The sequence below is a fragment of the Protopterus annectens genome, chromosome 6.part0 (assembly GCF_019279795.1).
Source record: "Protopterus annectens isolate FY-2018-M chromosome 6.part0, PAN1.0, whole genome shotgun sequence".
NCBI classification, from domain to species: domain Eukaryota; kingdom Metazoa; phylum Chordata; order Ceratodontiformes; family Protopteridae; genus Protopterus; species Protopterus annectens.
In genome coordinates, this window is record NC_056737.1 from 1,203,956,913 (window position 1) to 1,203,979,019 (window position 22,107).

Consider the following 22,107-nt stretch of genomic DNA (forward strand, 5'->3'; position numbering starts at 1 on the left):
GTACTCTATAATGGGTCTAATGAGTAACGAGTAGAGGGGAACAATGACCTCTTTTATTCAGGATGAGAAACCTTTTGTGATGAGGCGTGTCACGTAGAAGGATTTCCTGACCACTGTGGTGATGTTATTATCAATGGAGAGACTACTGTCCACCTGTGTCCCAAGGTCTTTTATCACACTTTCGGTGTTAAGTAGACTATCGCCTATGTGGTAGTTCATGAGTACAGAGTTTTTACCAAAGGGGGTGACAATGCACTTTTTGGCAATGAGCTTGAGGCCATGGCTTTGAAACCAGGCATCTGTCTCAGTGAGGCTCTCTTTTAGGATGTCCACATCATTAGGAGTTTCAGTTATGGCTACTAGTTTCCAGTCATCTGCAAACTTAGTTAGCCAAAGACCTTCTGTGTTAGTCTGTACTTCAGAGAAGCAGATACCAAACAGGAGAGGACCCAGGACAGAACCCTGTGGCACTCTACTTGTCACTGGTCTAAAGTCTGATTTGGAGTCTGCTACTTTCACAGTGTGGGTTCAGTCAGTAAGCCAGTTGGCAACCCATCTTGTGATATAGGGATTTATACCTGGTTTAGTAGTTCATCTATAATTCCAGAGTGGGGGATGGTGTTGAACACCTTGGTGAGATCTAGATAGGCTGTGTGAACCACCTAACCCTCATCTATGGCTTTGGTGACTGCTTCAAAGAAGTTTATCAGGTTTAGGAGACATGATCTGCCTTTTACAAACCTGAACTGTGTGGGGTCCAGAGTTCGGAGATCTCCAATTCTTTGTTTATGAATTCCATGATGATATGTTCCATGGCCTTGCAGACCAGGCTTGTCAGGCTAATGGGGTGGTAGTTCCTGGGGTCTGTCATGGCTCCCCCTTTGTGGAGTGGGATAACCGTCACGGTGCGCCATTCAATGGGCACAAAGCCTAAGGTGAGGCTATGATTGAACATGGTACTTAGGTGGGGTGCCAATTCATTCTGTAGTTTGTGTAGAATGCAGCATGGGATATTGTCAGGTCCCATGGATGCTGTGTTCTTGGCTTTGGAGAGTGAGGTTTTTACCTGTGCAGCCATGATTACAGGAACGTTGCATTCTTCCGGTATAGAGATGGGCCCTTTAGGGGGTGAGAGGGGGATAACGTTAGCACTGAACCTATATGCCAGGATGTTGGTAATATCGGTTGGTTCTGTATATTTAGTGCCATTGTGCTGTAACTCAGAGCAGATCTGTGTGTTGCCATTGAGATTCTTGACATAGCTATAGTGATGTAAAGGAGAACCTAGTCTCTACCTAACTGCATACAATGGATAGCTTACTTATTTCAGTGGAAGTCAGTCATTCTGTGATACTGTTTCTTCGTTCGTTAATGTTACACAGCTTATTTCTAGGACTCCTTGGACAACTGCTAAATAATCTAGTTTAACTTGCTGTTTTCAGTTTTATTGCAATTGAAGTTAAGACATTTGAAGTATATGCTTACTTGGGGTCTCATTTCCCTACCAGGTCCATTATTCTGTGTTCCCCATCTATTTGCACATATTTCATTCCTTTAGAAATAAATTTAAAATATTACATGAAAAATTAATTATGATGGTGTACTTATACAGTTATGATACCACAGCACTGGTGGCATCTATTGAAATAAGTAAGCCATCCCCTTTATATAAAGTTATGTAGAGAATAGGTTCTCCTTTTATCATAATTACTTCATATGTGGCCAGTACTTTTAAGGGTCTTCATTTAATTTTTGAATAGTTTAGTGAGAACTTAGCATTTCATCATTCTTAAAGTATTTATCTGATTGCTAAGTCACTAAATAAATAATAAGATTTTAGGAACCCTTGAGGTGATAAAGGCTTCTTTTTTGTGTTGTTTTCAGGCTGCTACAGCTATCTTGGACACACCTCTCAACCTGTTAGACTGAGAAATCTGGACAAAACCATAAATAAACTTGGGACAAATGCCCCAAAATAGATGCAATTTTTAAATATTGCTCTTACAGGCTTAGAAAGTTGACAGAATAACAGGCTTTTGCATTAGCATGCATTTTCTAAAGGGTATGAAGTCTGAAACTCAAATATCGGTCATTATTCTCTCACTTCAGTCTTTAATGATTTGCCACTAATTTGCCAGAAAACCACAATTTTATGAAAAATGGACCAAAAATATGAGGCAAAAATCTGGATGTTCTGTGAAAATCTGAACAGTTGAGAGATATGTGGGAGTTAAGTAACTCAGAAGTTATATACTTTTAATGTAATATCTTGGACTCACTGTTGTAAGACTGCAACTGATTGCTGGCTTGGGTGTTTTGTTTTTCACCCTTTTTTAAAAAGAATACAATAGGCAGGGAACTGCTTTATTGTATGAATAAGTAGATGGGAGGTATCTCATGATGGAGACATTTTCATTCAAATATCCATAAGGCTTAACAAGAATATACTCAAGGTGTTTACTCTTTTTTACCTTTGCATTTTACCACATATTTGCCTTTACTATTTGCTGACTCTTTTGTTAAAGGTCCAGAACAAAACTAGCAATTGTATTGCAGTTGTAAACTATGTCAGACTACAGTACAATTTCTTAGTATATCAAATGGCCTTCTGTAGGGGGATTCAGGTAGTCTGAAATTTTGAGGTGTGTTTGCTATGAAATTTATATTGGTCCCTTAAAAGGTATCATTTCATCATTACGTTGTGTTGTTCTTTTCGGGCTAGAAGATATTGTTAGGTATTTTCTCATTCTTGTTCAGAGGATCTTGTTTTGTAACTTTTGTGCACACTGTCTCAAAAATGGTTTGCTGGTGCAGAGGTGTTGCAGCTTATAAGAAAGCATGCAGGAAACAACATACAAGGTCATAGTAAAATGATATGATAGTCAAAGTGTGAACCAAAATGTGCAGGTTTTTATTATTATATGCTTATTTGAAGACAGTGCTGTGTTAGAGAACTCTACTTGGTCTGAAGTACAGTGATCTTGGAGTTGAGTTAATTATACATAAGCAGAAGGAATGTGAGAGCGAAGCCTCCTTGCAAAAGAATTTTAAAAAGTTTTTGTTTAATGCTTCAGTGAGGTTCTGAGTTTACAAGCTGCACATTTGTATTTGCACTCATCAATTTTGAAGACAAGTGTTACAGACTTTGGTCATTTAGCCCTATGTTACGAGACCTTTGCTTTTTTTTTGGTAGTCTGGAATCTTCTTAATGATTGCAGATGTTTCCTTTGATCAATATCAGTAACGCCACATGTGATAATGACATCGACATTCTGAAAATGTATAATGCATTGCACGACTGCTGTTTCAGCTACTGGCTAGAAGTTTTCTGGGCGTGTACATCAGGCTTGTTTCAACCTCTTTTTAATGGTAAATGTATAATTCTACTAGCAATGTGTTTGACCCTTGTGAAAAGGTTGATAATAAATCTGATTAAAGACAGCACAGAATTCCACGTACTGTCACAGAACTCTGCTGATAATATATGTTCTGGTAAATGGTTGCTGACTGTATTGCAGCAGGCATATCTGTAGTAATGTAGGCCACAGACCTTGTGCATCTCATCAGTGTTACATGCATTCATAATGTATAAATACGTTTTGACTACTTGGGTACATGCAGGTTTCTTTTAGGAGACTAAGCGTAAGTAAGTTTGTGTGTTTGATCGTTATTGTGTATGACAGGTATATAACGGTATTACGGAGAGTGTTACTGACAACCTGTTTACTGTTTGTAATGGCTCTGTGTATGATATTTCTCACCAATAACATTTTATAACTACATCTTTCCAGACAGCAGTACTGGGACATTAGGTCCTCACCTTCATACTGCATCGCAATTGCAGATATTTGTTTTCTCAGAAAAAAAAAGTTTGAAAAAAAGAAACTTTTTATAGCACACACCTTCCATTTCTCTTCTGAATCTCTAGTTTTGAACTGGTAGGAACAAAAGAGAATATGTTTTATAAGGTAACAAAGACGTTGTTACAGTATTGTTGATAAACAATTCTAACATTATCATTACCTAGCTTTTGTCAGTCAGAGATAAACTCTAATGTAATCATTTTTACCTTTTTAAGAGCCTGACATGAACTTTGAACAGTTATATACTACAGAGAAAATGGCTAGAAATTATTCATTTCTTGGATTATTTTAATCTTATTATTTAATAAATTTTTTAGACCATCAACACAAGATGCATGGGCCTTTGCACAGCCCAATGCGATACAGGCCATAGGTGTTGTAGCATTTGGTAAGTGTGTTTCCAAGTTGTATTTTTTCATCATATTGCTGTTTTCTGAATCCTACACCTGAGTATCTAAGGGTTCTGTTTGAAAAAGACTACCAATAAATCATATAGAATATGATAAAATTGTATTATCTTATAAACAATAAATTACTGTTTTCAGTTTGCCATTATTTTCTTTGCATGTGCAGTTTAAAAAGTTCAAAAGTTTCCATTATAGTATTAGTATTAAAATTAATAATCTCTTCATAAAAATCTTGTCATGATTTAATTTTACCAAATTCACAGACTTATTTGTCTGATTGCTTTTACATTCTACTAAAATCTCACAATGGGCATACAAAAATTATTTCGAGTTGAAATCTGTATTAGACAGATAATGTTATCTAATCTGGACTGAGATCTATAGATATTTTATGGTTACAAAAGCTTGTTCTGAAACCTTAGAAGATGGTGAATTTCCTCTTCCCATGAGCATAGCCGGCCTTAGGCATAGGCCAACTAGGCGGCTGCCTAGGGCACCACTGTAGCAGGGGCACTTTTCCAGTATTTATTTGGTGTAGGTAGACCAGGATGGGGGCACCAGATGGTGTGGCGGGGGCGCCGTGGAGACCTTTTGCCTAGGGCACCAGTTGAACTAAGGCCACTCCTGCTCATGAGATACTAAGAGTAAAAATGTTCTGCTGTAGGTTAAATGTGCTTGATTTAAAAGATGAAACTGAGGTTGCATCTGAGTTACATTACTCAGATAATGAGAGAAAATCCAATAATATCCACAACAATCTTTCCACAAATGCTTTTCTTAAAACTAGACTCCATTGTCGGATGATTACCATTACACTGCCTTCCTGTTGATCTTCATAATCCAACAAGATCTAATTATTGTACACATAAAGGGACTTACTCCGCAGTTTACATGAACGATCAAAGGTGGGAGGTGTAACGTGTACAAGTTAGACCAAGGAACATCACAACTACAATCTACAGTTGTACAGTTGTATGCTACAGTGTTATAGTGTTTCAGTAACACGTCATTCTTACAAATAACTCCATTAGGAAGCTTTAACATTGATGTGCCCTTGAGAATATGCCTAACCTCAACACATTTCTCTTGGAATAAATTGTCCTAGAATACGTTCTTATACTTCATAGATTTCTTTGTTGTTTAAATGAAGATTTAGTGTTAAAACATGAATACATGCTGAAAACAGTATCGTCACTAAATGGGATTAGGTAGTTTAGCTCATGACATCACAGTGCTCCATTACTAGAGTCCTTATTGGCAAAACAAAAGAAAATCTGGCAATTTTTCAGCGATCACAATATTATGTGTACACTAAAGTGGGTGGTATGAAAATTTGCACCTTCATATCAGAGGGCATGGCACTTTCTTGGAAAATAGTAAACTGAGCCTGAAGATGAAGATGGACAGATACCATAGGTGGAGGGGTTTAAGGAAATGAGTGTCTTGTTGATTATTTATGAGTTAGTGACCAGCAGTTTAGTGCAGTTGTAGTAGTACTGTGGGCATGAACCATAGGACAGAAAGGTCAGTTTACCAATCATTCTATGCCCTTGTTCTGCTTAGTTACTGACTCAAATGATAAGATCACAAGTAGAAGTGGCAGAAACCATGTTCTTTCACAGGGCAGGTGGCCTGTCTTTCCATGACACACTGAGGAGCTTGGCAATCTAGGATGACTTTAGAGCGCATCCACTGTTCCTTCATTTTGATAATTGTCAGTTGGAGTAGTCTGGCCATCTTACAAGGATCTCACTTAGCTATCGCCTATGGAAAGTGTATCAGGCATGCCTGTCTAGCAGGAGATACTGGAACAAACCCAAGAGATGGGGAGTTATATTTTTCACTTTGTATGGGAACACCTGGAAATAATAAGGGATGAATTGGACACAGTTGCTGATGCTAGGGAGCTCTGTTCTTCCATGCCTGGCTTCCTATCATTGTGCCTCTAATCAAACCAAGACATTGAAAATGAATGAAAACAATGTTTTTAATGTTGTGTTATTGCTCTGATTAATACTAAACTTAATTAATAGCTGCTACATCCAGTACTAAGAGTATATTCTTGAAAGGAACACTCAGTGTGCATTCTACTAGGAAATGTTTTTTCTGCTAACATTCATTCTCCTGACCTCCTTTGTTTCATGGCTCAAGACAGCCTTCATATTTTTGTTGCCTTAATTAAAGCTCATACAGCATTTTTGGACAGGAAATGAATATTAATAACTGTGGTACTCACATTACTGCAAAAAGTTTTGAATTATGTGCTGTACAGTTTCTTTCTCTAGATGGGATCCTGATTGCAGGAAAAGACCAGAATGCTGCTCTCTCCCACCTTTTCCTTTATAGACTCATGTTTAGCAGGGATCTGGGGTGGAGCAGACACCGATCTGCAACTTTATGATGACTTTATTAATTTTGGTTACCATAAAGACTTAAAAAAGTAAAAAGTTGTGGACATTCAGAAGCCTTGTAGCTGAGTCATTTGATGTCCTTAAGGGGGTCATTTGCATATATCCCATGAGCCTCCATTACAGGAGGTTTAAAGTACCACACAGTGAAAACTCTAACTTGGCTGTTTTTTCTTACAGCTTTTACTGAATGATTTGTCTGTCTGATTTTTTTTATCCTTTGGCTTATGTATGCATTTATATATCTTATATTTATCTATCTGCATATTTTTATGTGTAAAATATATATATATATATATATATATATATATATATATATATATATACACATGCACACATATATACTATATATATATATATATATATATATAAATATATGGGTCCACTTTGAAATACTGACTTTCAAAATACCTAAACTCAAAATACTGAGACCAATATTTCTAAAGCTCAAAACACTGAAAACTCAAAATACTGAAACTCAGAATATCGAAAAAAAAAACACAGTACAGCAACACAACTATATTGCAGCAGAACTACATACAGAAACATATTAGTCTTCTGCAAGTATAGGAGGGGGGCAAGCCCCCCTGCACCACCCCTGCTACTTAAATATATCAACTCCAAGATTGCACTTTACTACACTATACCTAGAGAAGAGTAATATGGTTTGTGTTTTATTTGTTTCTGTATGTACTTGTGCTGGAATATAGCAAGTGTTGGTATCATGTGTTTTCAGGATTTTGCGTTTTCAGTATTTTGAGCTTTAGAGATTTTAGTCTCAGTATTTTGAGTTTAGGGATTTTGAAAGTCAGTATTTTGAAGTGGACCCATATCCCTCTCTCTCTCTCTCTCTCTCTCTCTCTATATATATATATATATATATATATGGGTGTACTTTCTTACAAAGAAAATTCACTTTTTCGAAATGGGAAAGTACATCCCCACTTAAGCGAAAGTGCGTAAGCTCACTAGACCGAACCTACCATACCACAATGGAGGACATTGAAAAACGGGCTATGTCCTCCACTGTGGTGCGATAGTTATGGACCTTAGGGTTAGGGCATGTGTCAAGGTAAAGGGACCCCTATCCCTTATCCCCCCTTATCTAATCGATTGTCCCCCCTAGTCCGCCAGTCCGGTCATCGGTCAAGTGGGTTCCAGTGCACTTTTCTGAAATGCACTTTGCGTTAGTTTGGGTGTACTTTTGAAGTTCGAAGTAGTGAACTTTCGTTCTTCAAAAGTACACCCATATATATATATATATATATATATATATATATATATGTGTGTGTGTGTGTGTGTGTGCGTGTGCGTGCATAGATTCATTTTATAATCTCGAAATACTAAAATACTGAGTTTTAGTATCTCAAGACGATAAAGCTGAAAGCCCACAAAACCATCACGCAAAACCACAAAATTCAAAATCGCGATGATTCACATACACACACCACCGCACAAACAAGCACACATACACCTACCTAATAACACTACAACAAACAAAACACACACAAATACAACGTAACAAACAAACACATCTACCTTACCTAAAAGAACCTAAAGAGCCCCCCCCCTGCCTGTGAGGGGGGGCGCCCCCGCTATATATATATACTACTCTCCACTACTCAACAACACACAAACACAAAAAACTCACACCACACACACTCACACATAAAAAAATCTACCCAATACCTTTACAAGAACACCACTTACCTGAATCCTAAATCCAACAAACAAACTCACACGTCCGTCGCCGCGACAACACAATGTGGATTCTACATTTCTGCATTCGATATTTATGCAGTTTTTGCATGCACTTTCAACAACTTTATAGTCTAGAAATACTAAAATTCGATATTTTAGTATTTTGAAATTCTAAAGTGAAACAATATATATAAATATATATATATATATATATATATATACATATATATGTATATATAGGTTCATAGGTTCATAGGTTCATACTAGGCTATCTGCCCGGCGAGGGCATTACAAGCCCTAGCCCAGTTTTTTGGGCTACGCCACCCCTTTAGTATGGGGAACTATACCCATTATTTTGCTGTGCCTCTGTCGAGCAGTGACACTGAGGTAATCCCTGGGGTATATCTGCGATCTCCCATCCATTGGTCAAGATTTCTCTTGAACAAGGCCAGCGAGGTGCTCTATATATATATATATATATATGGGTCTAGGAAACTTCACTGAATGCACATTTCACTAAAAGTCAAATTAGTGTGCACTTTTCACTGAAAGCTCAGTTCACTAAATACACCCCGGGGATCACTTCTGTGGCTCTGCTTGATAGGGGCACAGGTAGGTGTTCAGTATTATTCAGAACTACAAACATCTCCCCTACCTCGACCCATGTTAAAACACAGTCCTAGATTGTTTTTCTGTCGTCGACATTACTATTTTCGAACTTCAGTGTTCGACTATAGTACAGTTGATGTAGGGCCGTTCGACATTTCAATAGTAAACCATATGGGTCTACTTCATATGACCTAAATTTCATATAATCAAAATTCATTTGACTGAGACCAAATGACCTAAACTTCATTTGACCTAAAACTCATTTCAGTGACAATGAACACTGGCAGTCTGTAGAGCATTGTAAAGCAAGTAAAAGGTATATGCCCTGTTCCCCACTGTAGTGTGACCCTGGAGTTAGAATATATCATTGGGGGGGTCACTCCCCACATTTGGGGATGTGGGGAGCATAGCCCTTTTTCTAGTTTGATTATATATTCTGTGGTTTGATTTTATATTGTTTAGTAAAACTGAACTTTGTGGGGGCTACACCCCCACATCCCTCAATGCAGGGGGCTGTACCCCCCACACCCCCATAACTATATATTCTAACTCCAGTGTCTCACTACAGTGGGGAACAGGGCATATACCTTTTACTTGCCTTACAATGCTCTACAGACTGCCAGTGCTCATTGTCAGTGAAATGAGTTTTAAGTCAAATGAAATTTAGGTCAAATGAAGTTTATATGTGTATATATATATATATATATATATATATATATATATATATATATATATATATATATATATATATATATATATATATATATGTGTGTGTGTGTGTGTGTGTGTATGCATATATATTTACTCAGAAATCACATGAATCCTGGGGAAGTGATGACATGCATCCCTTTTTCAGGGATCATTCTTTATTGCACAACTGTCAATGATATGCAGTGTTGACCTAAGTGTGTCGACCATACACATGTCAATCTTAGCCACAACCGACCAATCTAATAAATATAATAAAAACATACGTACACAGATATATCCCTATATGCGCTCACGTGTGTGTGTGTGTGGGGGGGGGGGTCATTGGTTTTGTCAAACTTTGTCTGTCAATTAAAGTAAAAGCTGTAGTTTGTGATCAGAAATCAGCTGATCACACATACCAGGTTTTATTTTTGTGCATGATCATGGTTCAGCTGGACTAAGTGGATTTGTCCTTTGATCACTGTAGTGTGAAGTTAGTACATATATATATATATATATATATATTCACTTTGGAACCTCGAAATACTGAAATGTCGAATTTCAGTATCTCGAGACCAACATGCGAAACTGCAGAATATCGAACCAGCGGTACTGACAGCACATTAGGTAAGTGTGTTTTTTTAAGGGTTTTGGGGAGGGTCTGTGTGTTTGTGAGTGTGTCGGGGAGTGTTAGGTGTGGATTAGGGTACGTAGGTGAGAGTGTGAGTGTGTCAGTGTTGACAGTGGTGGTGTTTGTATCTGTGTGATGTGTGTTTGTGCGGGAGGTGTGTGGAATGTATGTTGGTGGGTTTTGTGTGTGTTGGTGTTTAATGCAACCTCAGAGTTAGTATATATAAGTAGGGGAGTGTGGGTGGTGCAGCTCCCCACATGGGGGGTGCAGGGGGGTTGCCCCCCTGCTTATAGTAAGTGTGTGTTTGGGTATGTCTGTGTTGTTGTGCAGAGGTAGGTGTAGTTGTGTTTGCGTGTGTGCTTTTATGGTCGTGATTATGTGTTTCGTGATTGTGGTTTTTGATGTTTGGTTGTCTCGGCTTCATAGTCCTGAAATACTGAAATTCGATATTTCAGTATTTCGAGATTATAAAGTGAATCCATATATGTATATATATATCTATATATATATATATATGTATCTATATATATATATATATATATATATATATATATATATATATATATATATATATATATATATATATATATATATATATATATATATATATATATATATATATATATATATATATATGTATATATATATATATAATTAGAAGGGAGGTGCAGCACACCACCCTGCAAAAAAAAAAAAAAGAGTTCAAGTTATTTATTTATTTATGCATTTTTTTATGAATGGCTTGTGTTTTGATGTTATATATACATGTATGTTTAGATATATATATATATATATATATATATATATATATATATATATATATATATGTGGGTCCCCTACAGAAGAACAACAGCTGAGAAGACCGAAACCCACACAAATGACAACACATGGTCGACAATCAAAATGCCGACAACGAGGAAACGGTATGTCTCTGTATTGCGGAATGGAAAGATTTCCATTCCTGCACTGTAGTGCGATCTCGTAGTTGGTATATTAAAGTTACGCGGGGTGTGTGGGGCATAGCCCTGCAGGGGGGTTCAGGGGGGGCGTAGCCCCCCTGCTAGCACAAAAAAGGACATTTTATTTTCCTTTTTTTGTGCAGTAATTACGTTGTCGGTGTTTCGATTGTATGTGGGTGTCGGTGTTTTGCACTGTCTTTCTTGTGTAGGTAATCCGTATATTTATATATATATATATATATATATATATATATATATATATATATATATATATATATATCTATACACACACACACATATATATATATATATATATGTATGCATGTATATATATATATATATATATATATATATATATATATATATTTATACACACACACACACACACACACACACACACACACACACACACACACACACACATATATATATATATATATATATATATATATATATATATATGGTTTTCTGAGGGGTGTTGCAAAACACACTTTCTTTTACTTTTGTCTTGTGTTTTGATGTTGTGTATATATATATATATATATATATATATATATATATATATATATATATATATATATAGATATACATGGGTCTGCGTCAAAATAATGAGCTCCCACATCATTAAACAGTAAAAGAAAGAGACCAGAAAGCTGTACATTCAAAATAATGAAAACATAGGTTCACAGGCAAGTACTAGGTTATCGGCCCAAGACACTAAGTAAGCCAACAAGGTTCCCTGATTAACGCTACTCAAGAAAATTATTTTCCTGTGCCCCTATCAAGCAGAGCCACAGAAGTGATCCCAGGGGTGTATTTCCTGTTTCCCATCCAATCATCAAGATTTTTCTTGAAGAGTGCTGATGAGGAGCTTTGTTTGATATAGATAGGTTGTTTGTTCCAGAGTATGGGAAGTCTCTGAGACAGGAATCTATCCCTCCAGCATGTCCTATTTATTGTGGTGACAAGATTTAGGTCCCTAGAGCATGTTGCTCGGAGTGATTGGAATTTCTTTAGGTGTAGCATGTCCAACAGCTCTGGGTTTGATGTAGATTTATATGTTAGGCAGCGATCACCTCAGAGTAGGCGATATGCTACGGAGTAAAGCTGGAGCTTTTTGAGATCGTCAGTGTAGGGCATCTGTTTGAGGCCAGTAATCCTCTTTGTGAGGTACCTCTGTTGCCTTTTCAGCTGCTGCAGATGTCTTGTGAGGTACATTCCAAAAGGGGTGTTGTACTCTATAATGGGTCTAATGAGTGACGAGTAGAGGGGAAAATGACCTATTTTTTCCTAGATGAGAATCCTTTTGTGATGAGGTGTACCACATAGAAGGATTTCCTGACTACTGTGGCAATGTGATTATCAAAGGAGAGACTACTGTCCACCTGGGTCCCCAGGTCTCTTATCACACATTCGGCATTAAGTATACTGCCGTCTATGTGGGAGTTCATGGGTACAGACTTTTTACCAAAGGGGATAACAATGCACCTTTTGGCATTGAGCTTGAGGCCATGGCTCTGACACGGGGCATCTGTCTCAGTGAGGCCATTCTGTAGAGTGTCCACATCATTTGGGGACACAACTATGGCTCCTAGTTTGCAGTCATCTGCGAACTTCGTTAGACAAAGGCCTTCTGTGTTAGCCTGTACTTCAGAGAAGTAGATACCAAACAGCATAGGTCCCAGAGCTGAACCCTGTGGTACTCCATTTCTCACTGGTTTGAAGTCAGATTTGGAGTCTGCTACTTTTACAGTCTGGGTTCTGTCAGTGATCCAATTGGCAACCCATATTGTGATGTAGGGATTTACACCTAGTTTAGTGAGTTTAGCTATAATTCCAGAATGGGGGATCGTGTTGAAAGCCTTGGTGAGGTCAAGATAGGCTGTGTGAACCACCTTACCCTTGTCTACGGCTTTGGTGACTGCCTCAAAGAAGTCAATCAGGTTCAGGAGGCATGATCTGCCTTTCACAAACCCGAACTTGGTGGGATCCAGAGTTTGGGGGTTACCAATGTCCTTGTTTATGAATTCCATGATGATATGTTCCATGGCCTTACAGACCAAGCTCATCAGGCTAATAGGGCGATAGTTCCCGGGTTTAGTGGTGGCTCCCCCTTTGTGGAGTGTGATAACTGTTGCTGTGCGCCATTCAGTGGGCACAAAGCCTGATGTGAGACTATGATTGAACATGGTGCTTAGGTGGGGAGTCAGTTTGTTCTGAAGTTTGTGTAAAACGCAGCCTGGGATGTTGTCCGGTCCCATGGATGTTGTGTTTTTGGCTTTAGAGAGTGCAGCTTTTACCTGCGTAGTTGTGATTACAGGGACTCTGCATTCTTCCTGTATAATTATGGGCCCTTTATGGGGTGAGAGGGGGGGTAAAGCTAGCACTGAACGTATCTGCCAGGACGTTGGCAATATCAGTTGGTTCTGTAATTTTCATGCTATTGTGCTGTAACTCAGAGCAGATCTGGGTGTTGCTTTTGAGATTCTTGACATAGCTATAGAGTGCTTTGTGGCTGTCCCTAGAATCAGTGGAGATTTTGTTTTCATAGCTAACTTTGATGGATTTTATAAGGGATCTCAGCTTCTTACTGAGGCTGACTGGGGAACTCCTCCACTCATGGGATTTTACTTTCTTTTGCAACAGTTTCTTCCTCCTGTTGCAGAGTTTGTTTATGGCATGGGACCACCAGATTGGCTTCCTTTTTTTTAGTGGATAGCGTCTTGGTTCTGTTTGGGATAGCATGATCCATGCACTCGTGTAAGTGCTTATAGAGTGCATCTGTGTAAGATTCAGCATTCAAAACTGTATTGTCCATCTGAATGGGTGTCATGAAGTTCGCCACTTCTGTCTTAAGAAGCATGAAGTTGGCTTTGGAGAAATTTTTTACTGTGATTTCTTTAATGGGGGTTGGGGGTAGGATGTGGATATCTATGGTGATTAGCTTATGGTCGGATCTGACCAATGAAGAGTTGACTTCAGGTGTAGAACACCGGTCACTCATGTTGGTAATGACTAGGTCTAGGATATTGTTGTCTTTGGTGGGGGTGTGGATAAGTTGATCCAGGGCATTGGAATTTATGAATTCCAGAAAGTGCTGAGCAAAGGAGTTGTTACATGAGTAGTTTTCCCAGTTAATGGTGGGGTAGTCAAAATCACCCATTATTAGGGTGTTTGGTTGAACCCTAATATTTTCCAGTATATCAAGAAAAGAGGAGTGGGAATCCTGGGACATGGTGGGGGATCTGTAGCAAGCTTGAAGTCAGTCATTTTGTCCTTGTACTGTGGTATCATTCTGGTTGATGGCAGGATGCTACTCAGGGCTAGGATCATACCTGCCTGGGCTACAAGATCGGAGAACTCTTCCATGTCTCTTTTCATGTAGTCCAGGAAGGTACACCTCAGGTCATTCACACCAACATGGACAATGACAGAGTCATATTTGTACTTGTGGAGTGACCTGAGTGCTTGTGTTATGTGGTAGATCCTGGCACTCGACAGGCAGCTGACAGTAACCTTCTCCTTCTTTAGCGTGGTGAGTGGGACATCAGTGTGCCTGACTATAGAGCCACCTATGACTAGTTTGTTGGGTACGTTGTTTTGCCTTATGGGATGTGGTTGAGTGGCACACTGAGTCTGTGGGCTATGTGTCATTTGGGTTACGTTAGGGGGTAGAGGTTGCTTGTGTTTCTGCTTTGGAGGTCTCTGTTGCTTGAGCAGATAATTATTGAGAGCACACAACACAGAATCTCGAAACATGGAATAGTTAAACATTAATCCACAACTAAACAACACCACAGACAGAATCTTTTGCAGGGGGTCAAGCCCTCCTGTGCTGCCCACACCCCCTGCTGATTATAGATTCTACCTCTGATATTGTACCACAGCTGGGAAAGGCTTACCCAGACTCTGCTACAGTTTGCTGTGAGGGAAAGCTTAGTTTGCTTTTTATTTGTTGTATTTGTATTACTTTATCGCCTTTTTCTATTTTGTATACTGTGATTTGTTTTCTTTATATTGTGTTTTACTTGTATTCTGCTTTTTACTGCATATTAAAACTTGAAAAGACGCCCCAACTGTGTCTCTTGTGTATCAGACAGAATTTTTTTCCTACCCTCCCACATGTTACTGTTGTGTTCTTAAATACCACTGTCTTTCTAGTTGCTTGCCCCTTATGTTAATTTGACCATATATCTCCTTCCCTCTCTCCTTTCATTGGCTGGTGTGAGTAAGCACAAAATTATCATTTTGTGAAATCACTCCCCTTCATCTATTTAAACTTATTGGCCATCCTACTGTATTCCATAGCACCAGAATGCGAAAGTGTCCACTCCTTTCAATTTATCTTGCTCTTTTAAAAATAGTGGCTCTCCACTTAGACAGCTAAAACTTAAGTTACCCACTTTCATATCTAACTGCCTAGTGCATACTGTAGTGTTTAGGATAAACCATATTTTCCACATTACTTTTAAGCATCTATTGTAAGACAACTAGTTAATGGAAAGCCCATATTCTGCCTCTCAGTAGTCATCTTGGGATTAGTGCTTCTGTTTTCTCCTGGTGAGAGAAGGAGTACAGGGACATTATTTCCTGGAGACTGCTGATCACTAGAAAGCCTAATAACTGCTTTAGATGTTACACCTTGGAATCTGTGCATATATTCTGATCCTGGTGAGCAGAGGTGTAGCCAGGATTTTCAGATTTGTGCTCACAGCTCCCAGACTGCTACCCCCCCCCCCCAGCAAGCCACACTCACAACAGCAGATTGCTGTCTGCCCACTCTCTTAAACTGCTGACCACACCACACCCCTTCCACAACGTTGCTGTCTGAATAGATCACTGGCAGACATACCTCTCAATTGTCCAGATTTTCGCCTCATATTTTTCATCTGTTCCTAATAAAATTTGTGGTTTTCTGGCAAATCACTGAGTATTGAAATCACGAACTATTAAAACCAAGACAGATGAGAAAGGAACAAGCAGTCCAATACCAACAAACCAAATCAAATTTAATTCACATTAGTGCTTTTGTTCAAATAAATCACATGAACCTCTTCAGACAAATTATTTAAATAACCATAATGCATTATATACTAACCCACAGGTTAAAATTAGTTAATTAAGGACATCAATACCCTATGTTTACCTTTTTATAATTTAAAGGTATCACAGTCGTAGGCTTTAAAACAACCTAATATGACAATAAAAAATAATCTATCTAAAGCTTTTAATTTAAGAAAACAACCTAAAGAACAATAATCATTCAGGCCTGGGAAGGAAAATGCATTTAATTTTAGTTGCCATAAAAGTTCTCTTAATTCTAAGTCTAATAGCCATGGTCTTCCCCTAATATTTTTCTTAACTTGCTCCACTATCAAGTACTCAAAATGGTGGTCTGGAAAATCAACAATATGTTTAGCTAAGGCGTTATTAATGTTTTGTTTCTCTATGTTATATTGGTGATCATAAAGACACTGTTTGAATTCCTTTCAGTCTTCCCAATATAAAATGATGTACACCGTTGGCACTGGGCTAAATATACAATCCCTGGTATACAACAATTAAAGTTCCCTCATAGTTTATATGAGATGCCATGTATCTTAAACATCTCTCCTAGTGTGACAAATTTACAGTGGGTGCAAGCCCCACATTTTCTCATTCCCGGCATATAAACAACGGGGGAAAGGGACCACTCCAATAAGTTCTTTATAGTTTGTCCCCTCCTAAACACCAATTTAGGTGCATTTACAATTTTTGATCTAACAGCAGAATCTTCTGTTACTACAGCCCAATTCTTAAACAAATTTTTTCTTATTTGTGTAGTAAGTGAGGAAAAAGTAGTGATAAAACTTATCTAACTAGTTTGCGAAACAGGCTAAAGTCTCAGGTAAAGGACTCAGAGCATTATTGTCCATTTTCCCACAATGTTATTTTTACTTGTACTTGAATGACAAGCTGATCTAGAAGTTCAAGTGGATATGCTCATTTTAGGAACATGTCCTTCAGTTTATTACATTCTTCCCTAAAATCCACTTCCAGTGATGTCATGCGGGCTGCTCTTACTAACTGGCCTTTAATCACGGCCCTCTTGTGATGAAGAGGGTGGGTACTTTCAAAATGTCCAAATAGTCCTAAGTGCCTGTAAGTACCATAGAGCTCCATAAGGCAACATAAACACTAAACATCCTCAAGCACACACGATGTCCACCTACTTTTCTAAATATTCATCTATTAGGACAATTCAACATTGCTGCATACTACTTACTGAATTTGTCCTATAAACCTTGTTAGACATAATTACCATAATTACTGTACCCAGTTCTCAGTGTTGTATGACATTTAGTACAGAATTAGTAGCTGAGCAAAACTAGAACTGCTAGGTAAATTGAATTATCAACTGCTGCAAACAAAATAATTGCTGGGCAAATTGGATTTTTAAGAAACAGAATATGAATCACAGCAGAAAAGTAGTTTACTATATTCAGTATAGAATTATTGAAATAAGCAGCTACTTTCCAGTAAAAAGAAATAGTAGAGTCTGTTAAAGGTGTGTATCAGTGCAACACAACTTCAGCAGCAAGAGTTTTCTAAATTAAGGTCTGCTCTGCTGCTTTTAAGTTGTTTTGAGCTCTGCTTTTGTTTTTCTAACATAGTTATCAATTTAAAACATTTGCAATAAAACAGCTGTTTACCTAGTAAGGGGAAAATAGTGGAAATAAGATCAAGTCCATCAATCTCAGAAAAACAGAAGATGTGTATCCATGGGAGTCAAAGAGAAAAACTGTTGACAGTTACACCCTTAGCACCCTACATACATGAATTGAATCTCAAGCGTTTGCTTAAGGGAACCATACTAAACCAAGGCAACTGCACTAGGCCCAAGAAAGAAACTCAGTCTTATCAGTTTTCTTTCAAGGAAGACATAAATTGTTCCCATGGCTCAACGTTCAGAGCTGACAAGATAGATACTACATCCCAATATACTGGGAAGATAGTTGTTTGTGAAGACAAAAAACATAACTGCAAATACAACCTGCTTCTTTACCTCCCACCACTAAAATGAAAACAGTCACCTTTTTTGTGCACCTATGGTGTTACATGCTGAAAGAACAAATGAACATTTTCATAGGTCTGATTGTATGGAACGTTAAACAAATAATTACCACACTCTTCTTAGTCCTGATATAAGCTAGTGTAAGGGATCTTGTGTGCACACATCTTGAATAGAGTTGGTTTCTTACTGCTCGAGGCATAGGGCAAAAGTTGAGGATGGGGTCTGTTTACTAATCCTATATCAAACTTCCACACTACAAAATGTTTTACAGCCAAAGTCTATACATAGTTGCATAAACAAATCTGGTTCCCCTAAGAAATAAATACACCAAATTCAAAAATAAACCCCATTTGGTGGAGCCCTAATATAAACTGGGTGTATAGTAATAAAAAAGTATCGCATGCAAAAATAAATCTAACTTTCAAGAAGCCCAAAAAAGCTCTTGCTGAACTAAACATTAATCTAAACACGGAACTCAGGCTCCTAATGAAATCAACCAAAACCAGATATGAGGCAAAATTTGCCACCCAGGCAAAAAGACAACCATAAAACTTATTTATCTATGTTAGAAATCTCAGAAACAATGCCCAGCACTGTGTAGATTTAATAGTAACTGATAACGCATACTTAGATCCAGCAGACAGAGCCAATCAACTGGACAACAAATTCAGCTCAAACACCCTGACCCTTTAGTATTAGGTTCATAGGTTCATAGGTTCATAGGTTCATACTAGGCTATCTGCCCAAGGGCATTTATAAGCCTAGCCCATAGTTATGTGGCTTTCACCACCCCTTTAGTTTGAATAAAAACTATGCCTATCATTTTTCTGTGCCTCTGTCAAGCAGTGACACTGAAGTAATCCCTGGGGTATATCTGCGATCTCCCATCCATTGGTCAAGATTCCTCTTGAACAAGGCCAGCGGTGCTCTGCCTCACATGTACCGGGATTTTGTTCCACAGCATAGGGAGTCTCTGGGTGATGAATCTGTCCCTCCAGCACGTTCTATTTATAACAGTGTCAAGGTTTAAGTCTCCGCCCTTGTGGTTCTGAGGGATCTAGATTTTTGAGGTGAAGCATATTCATCAAATCTGGGTTTGACATGGCCTTATATGTCAGGCACAGGTCACCTCTGAGCAAGCGGTATGAGACTGAATAAAGCTGGAGTTCTTTCAGTCGGGCAGCATAAGATATATTTTGAGACCCTTTATCCTTTTGGTGAGGAACTTTTGGGGCCTTTCAAGCTGCATCAGGTGTCTGGTCAGATACATTCGAACGGGCATTGTACTCAATCATAGGTCTAATGAGTGATGAGTACAGGGGACGATGACCTCCCTTGATCTAGATGTGAATCCCTTCATGATCAGGTGGGCGATATAGAAGGTTTTCCTAACTACTTTAGCAACATGAGTGTCAAACGAAAGACTACTGTCAACTTGGGTCCCCAGATCCCTGATGACTTTTCTGTGCTCAGTGGATTGTCACCTATATGGTAGCTAGGGGTAACCTTGTTTTTCCGAAGGGTATGACTATGCATTTTTGGCGTTTAACTTCAGGCCATGGCTCTGGCACCAGTTATCCGTTTCTGTGAGGCCCTTCTGGAGGATATCTGTGTCAGATGTGTTTTCGACTATGGCCCAGTTTGCAGTCATCTGCAAACTTTGTCAGCCATAACCCTCCTGTGTTTGCTTGTACTTCAGAAAAGTAGATGCCGAACAAGAGTGGCCCAGGACTGAGCCCTGTGGGACACCACTTGTGACAGGCTTTGAGTCTGACATGGCTCCAGCAACTCTGACCCTGTGGGTTCTGTCGCTTAGCCAGTTTGCAACCCATCTTGTGATGTATGGGTTTACATTCAAGCTGATGAGTTTTTCGATGATACCTGAGTGGGGTATTGTGTCGAAGGCCTTTGCCAGGTCGAGGTAGGCTGTATGGACTGCCTTTCCCTCATCAATGGCCTTGGTGACTGTCTCGAAAAAGTCAACCAAGTTTAAGAGGCAGGATCTGCCTTTGAAAAGCCAAACTGGGTTGGATCCAAAGTCTGCAAGTTCCCTATGTCTTTATTTATGAGTTCCATTATGATCCTCTCCATGGCTTTGCAGATAAGGCTTGTCAAGCTAATGGGGCGGTAATTTCCAGGGTCTGTGGAGGCACCCCTTATGAAGTGGGACCACAGTCACCGTCGCCACCCCTTGGTACGTATCCTGAGGTGAGGCTAAGATTAAACAGCTGTCCTAACTGTGGGTTTAATTCCTCGAGTTCATGAAGCACACAGCCGGGACACCATCCGGTCCCATGGATGCTGTGTTTTTGCCTTAGTGAGGGCAGTTCTCACCTGGGCCTTGCAGATGTTTGGCGGGCTACAATGCTCTGGAATAGATATCTCTCCTTTTGGGGAGGGGAGAAGTTTGCACTGAACCTGTCAGCCAGTATGTTAGCAATGTGTGTAGGTTCAGTAATTTTCACATCATTTTGAACTAATTCTGAGCATATCTGGGAGTTTCCTCCTAGGTTTCTAACATAGCTAAAGAAGGTCTTATGATTGTCTTTAGAGTCCTTGGCGATTTTTCTCTCAAAATTTTCCTTGGATGATTTTATGAGAGCTCTTAGTTTTTTCTTATAATGATCAAAGGTGTCTTACCTTTCAAGGATTTTGCTCTATCTTGTAGTAGCTTCCTCCTTTTGTTGTAGAGCTTGTTTATGGCTGGGGTCCACCAGACTGGACGCTTGCCTTTGGTACAGAGAGTCTTAGTTTTGTTTGGGATTGCCTGATCCATGCAGTCCTGTAGGTGCTGGTAGAAGGCATTTGTAAGTGATTCAGCGGTTTGAGTAATGTTTACCACTGGCTCAGGGGCCTTAAAGGAGACCACACTAGTTTTTAGAAGTGTGAAATCGGCTTTTGAGAAGTTTTTCACTGTGTATTCTCAGATCAAATACCTGCATCCGTAATACTTTATTGATTTATTTATTGATTGATTTATCTATTTATTTATGTTATTTACCATTTGTTAACCAAGAAAGTTAACCTTCAAATCTCCAAACAATAAATTATAAAGTCACTATCTAAGGCAAACAACACTACATCTATAGGGCCAGATAACATAGCAAGCTGCCTACTCGTTAGTCTGAAACATGATTTGTTAGAACCCCTGCAGAGGCTAATCAATATTAGCCTCAAAGTAGGTTTTATGCCAGATGAATGAAGGACAGCAACAGTCCTTCCCTTACCCTTCAACAAAGGTGAGGATTCAGTAGACTCAGGCAATTATCCACCCATAACCCTGACCACTCTCATCTGTGAACTTATGCCAACAATATGATGTCCTTCAATGACTGCATACCCACTGTTGTAAGGAAGTTCTTTTTCTTTGCACAACTTGAATCTAAACGCATGGTGTCCAGATCCAAAGACATAATTATTCCAGTGTAATTGGCACTCATTAGGCCAATCATTAAGTATAATGTCCCTTTTAGTATGTTCCTGTTGAAACACTTGTCACAACTGGAATGACTACAATGCTTTCTCACTAAAAAAAAAAAAAAAGAAATCATAGCTTAAATCATAAAAACTATGCAGGCTGTCTCAAAGCCTGGACTCTCTTCTCAGAATCACACAAACTATTCAGAGGTGACCTCTGCCCTCACATATAAAGTCTGACCAGACCCTGTTCTGTTAAATCCATTACACATTAACAAGTTCAGTGGTTTCATAAACACCCACTCAATAGAACATGCTGGAAGGACAGGCATTTATCACACAGAATATCACTTCTATTGAACCATGTT

General features: G+C 38.7%; 1 protein-coding gene across 3 annotated transcripts in view; it reads left to right on the forward strand.

Moving 5' to 3' along the window:
• Window positions 1-22,107, forward strand: part of SLC38A11 (solute carrier family 38 member 11) — a 564,244-nt gene that overhangs the window by 433,707 nt on the left and 108,430 nt on the right. For all 3 annotated transcript variants that reach the window (XM_044074824.1, XM_044074825.1, XM_044074826.1), the window contains one exon: window positions 4,181-4,251. In XM_044074824.1, coding sequence (XP_043930759.1) covers window positions 4,181-4,251 — 71 coding nt within the window. The remainder of the gene's footprint in view (window positions 1-4,180; window positions 4,252-22,107) is intronic.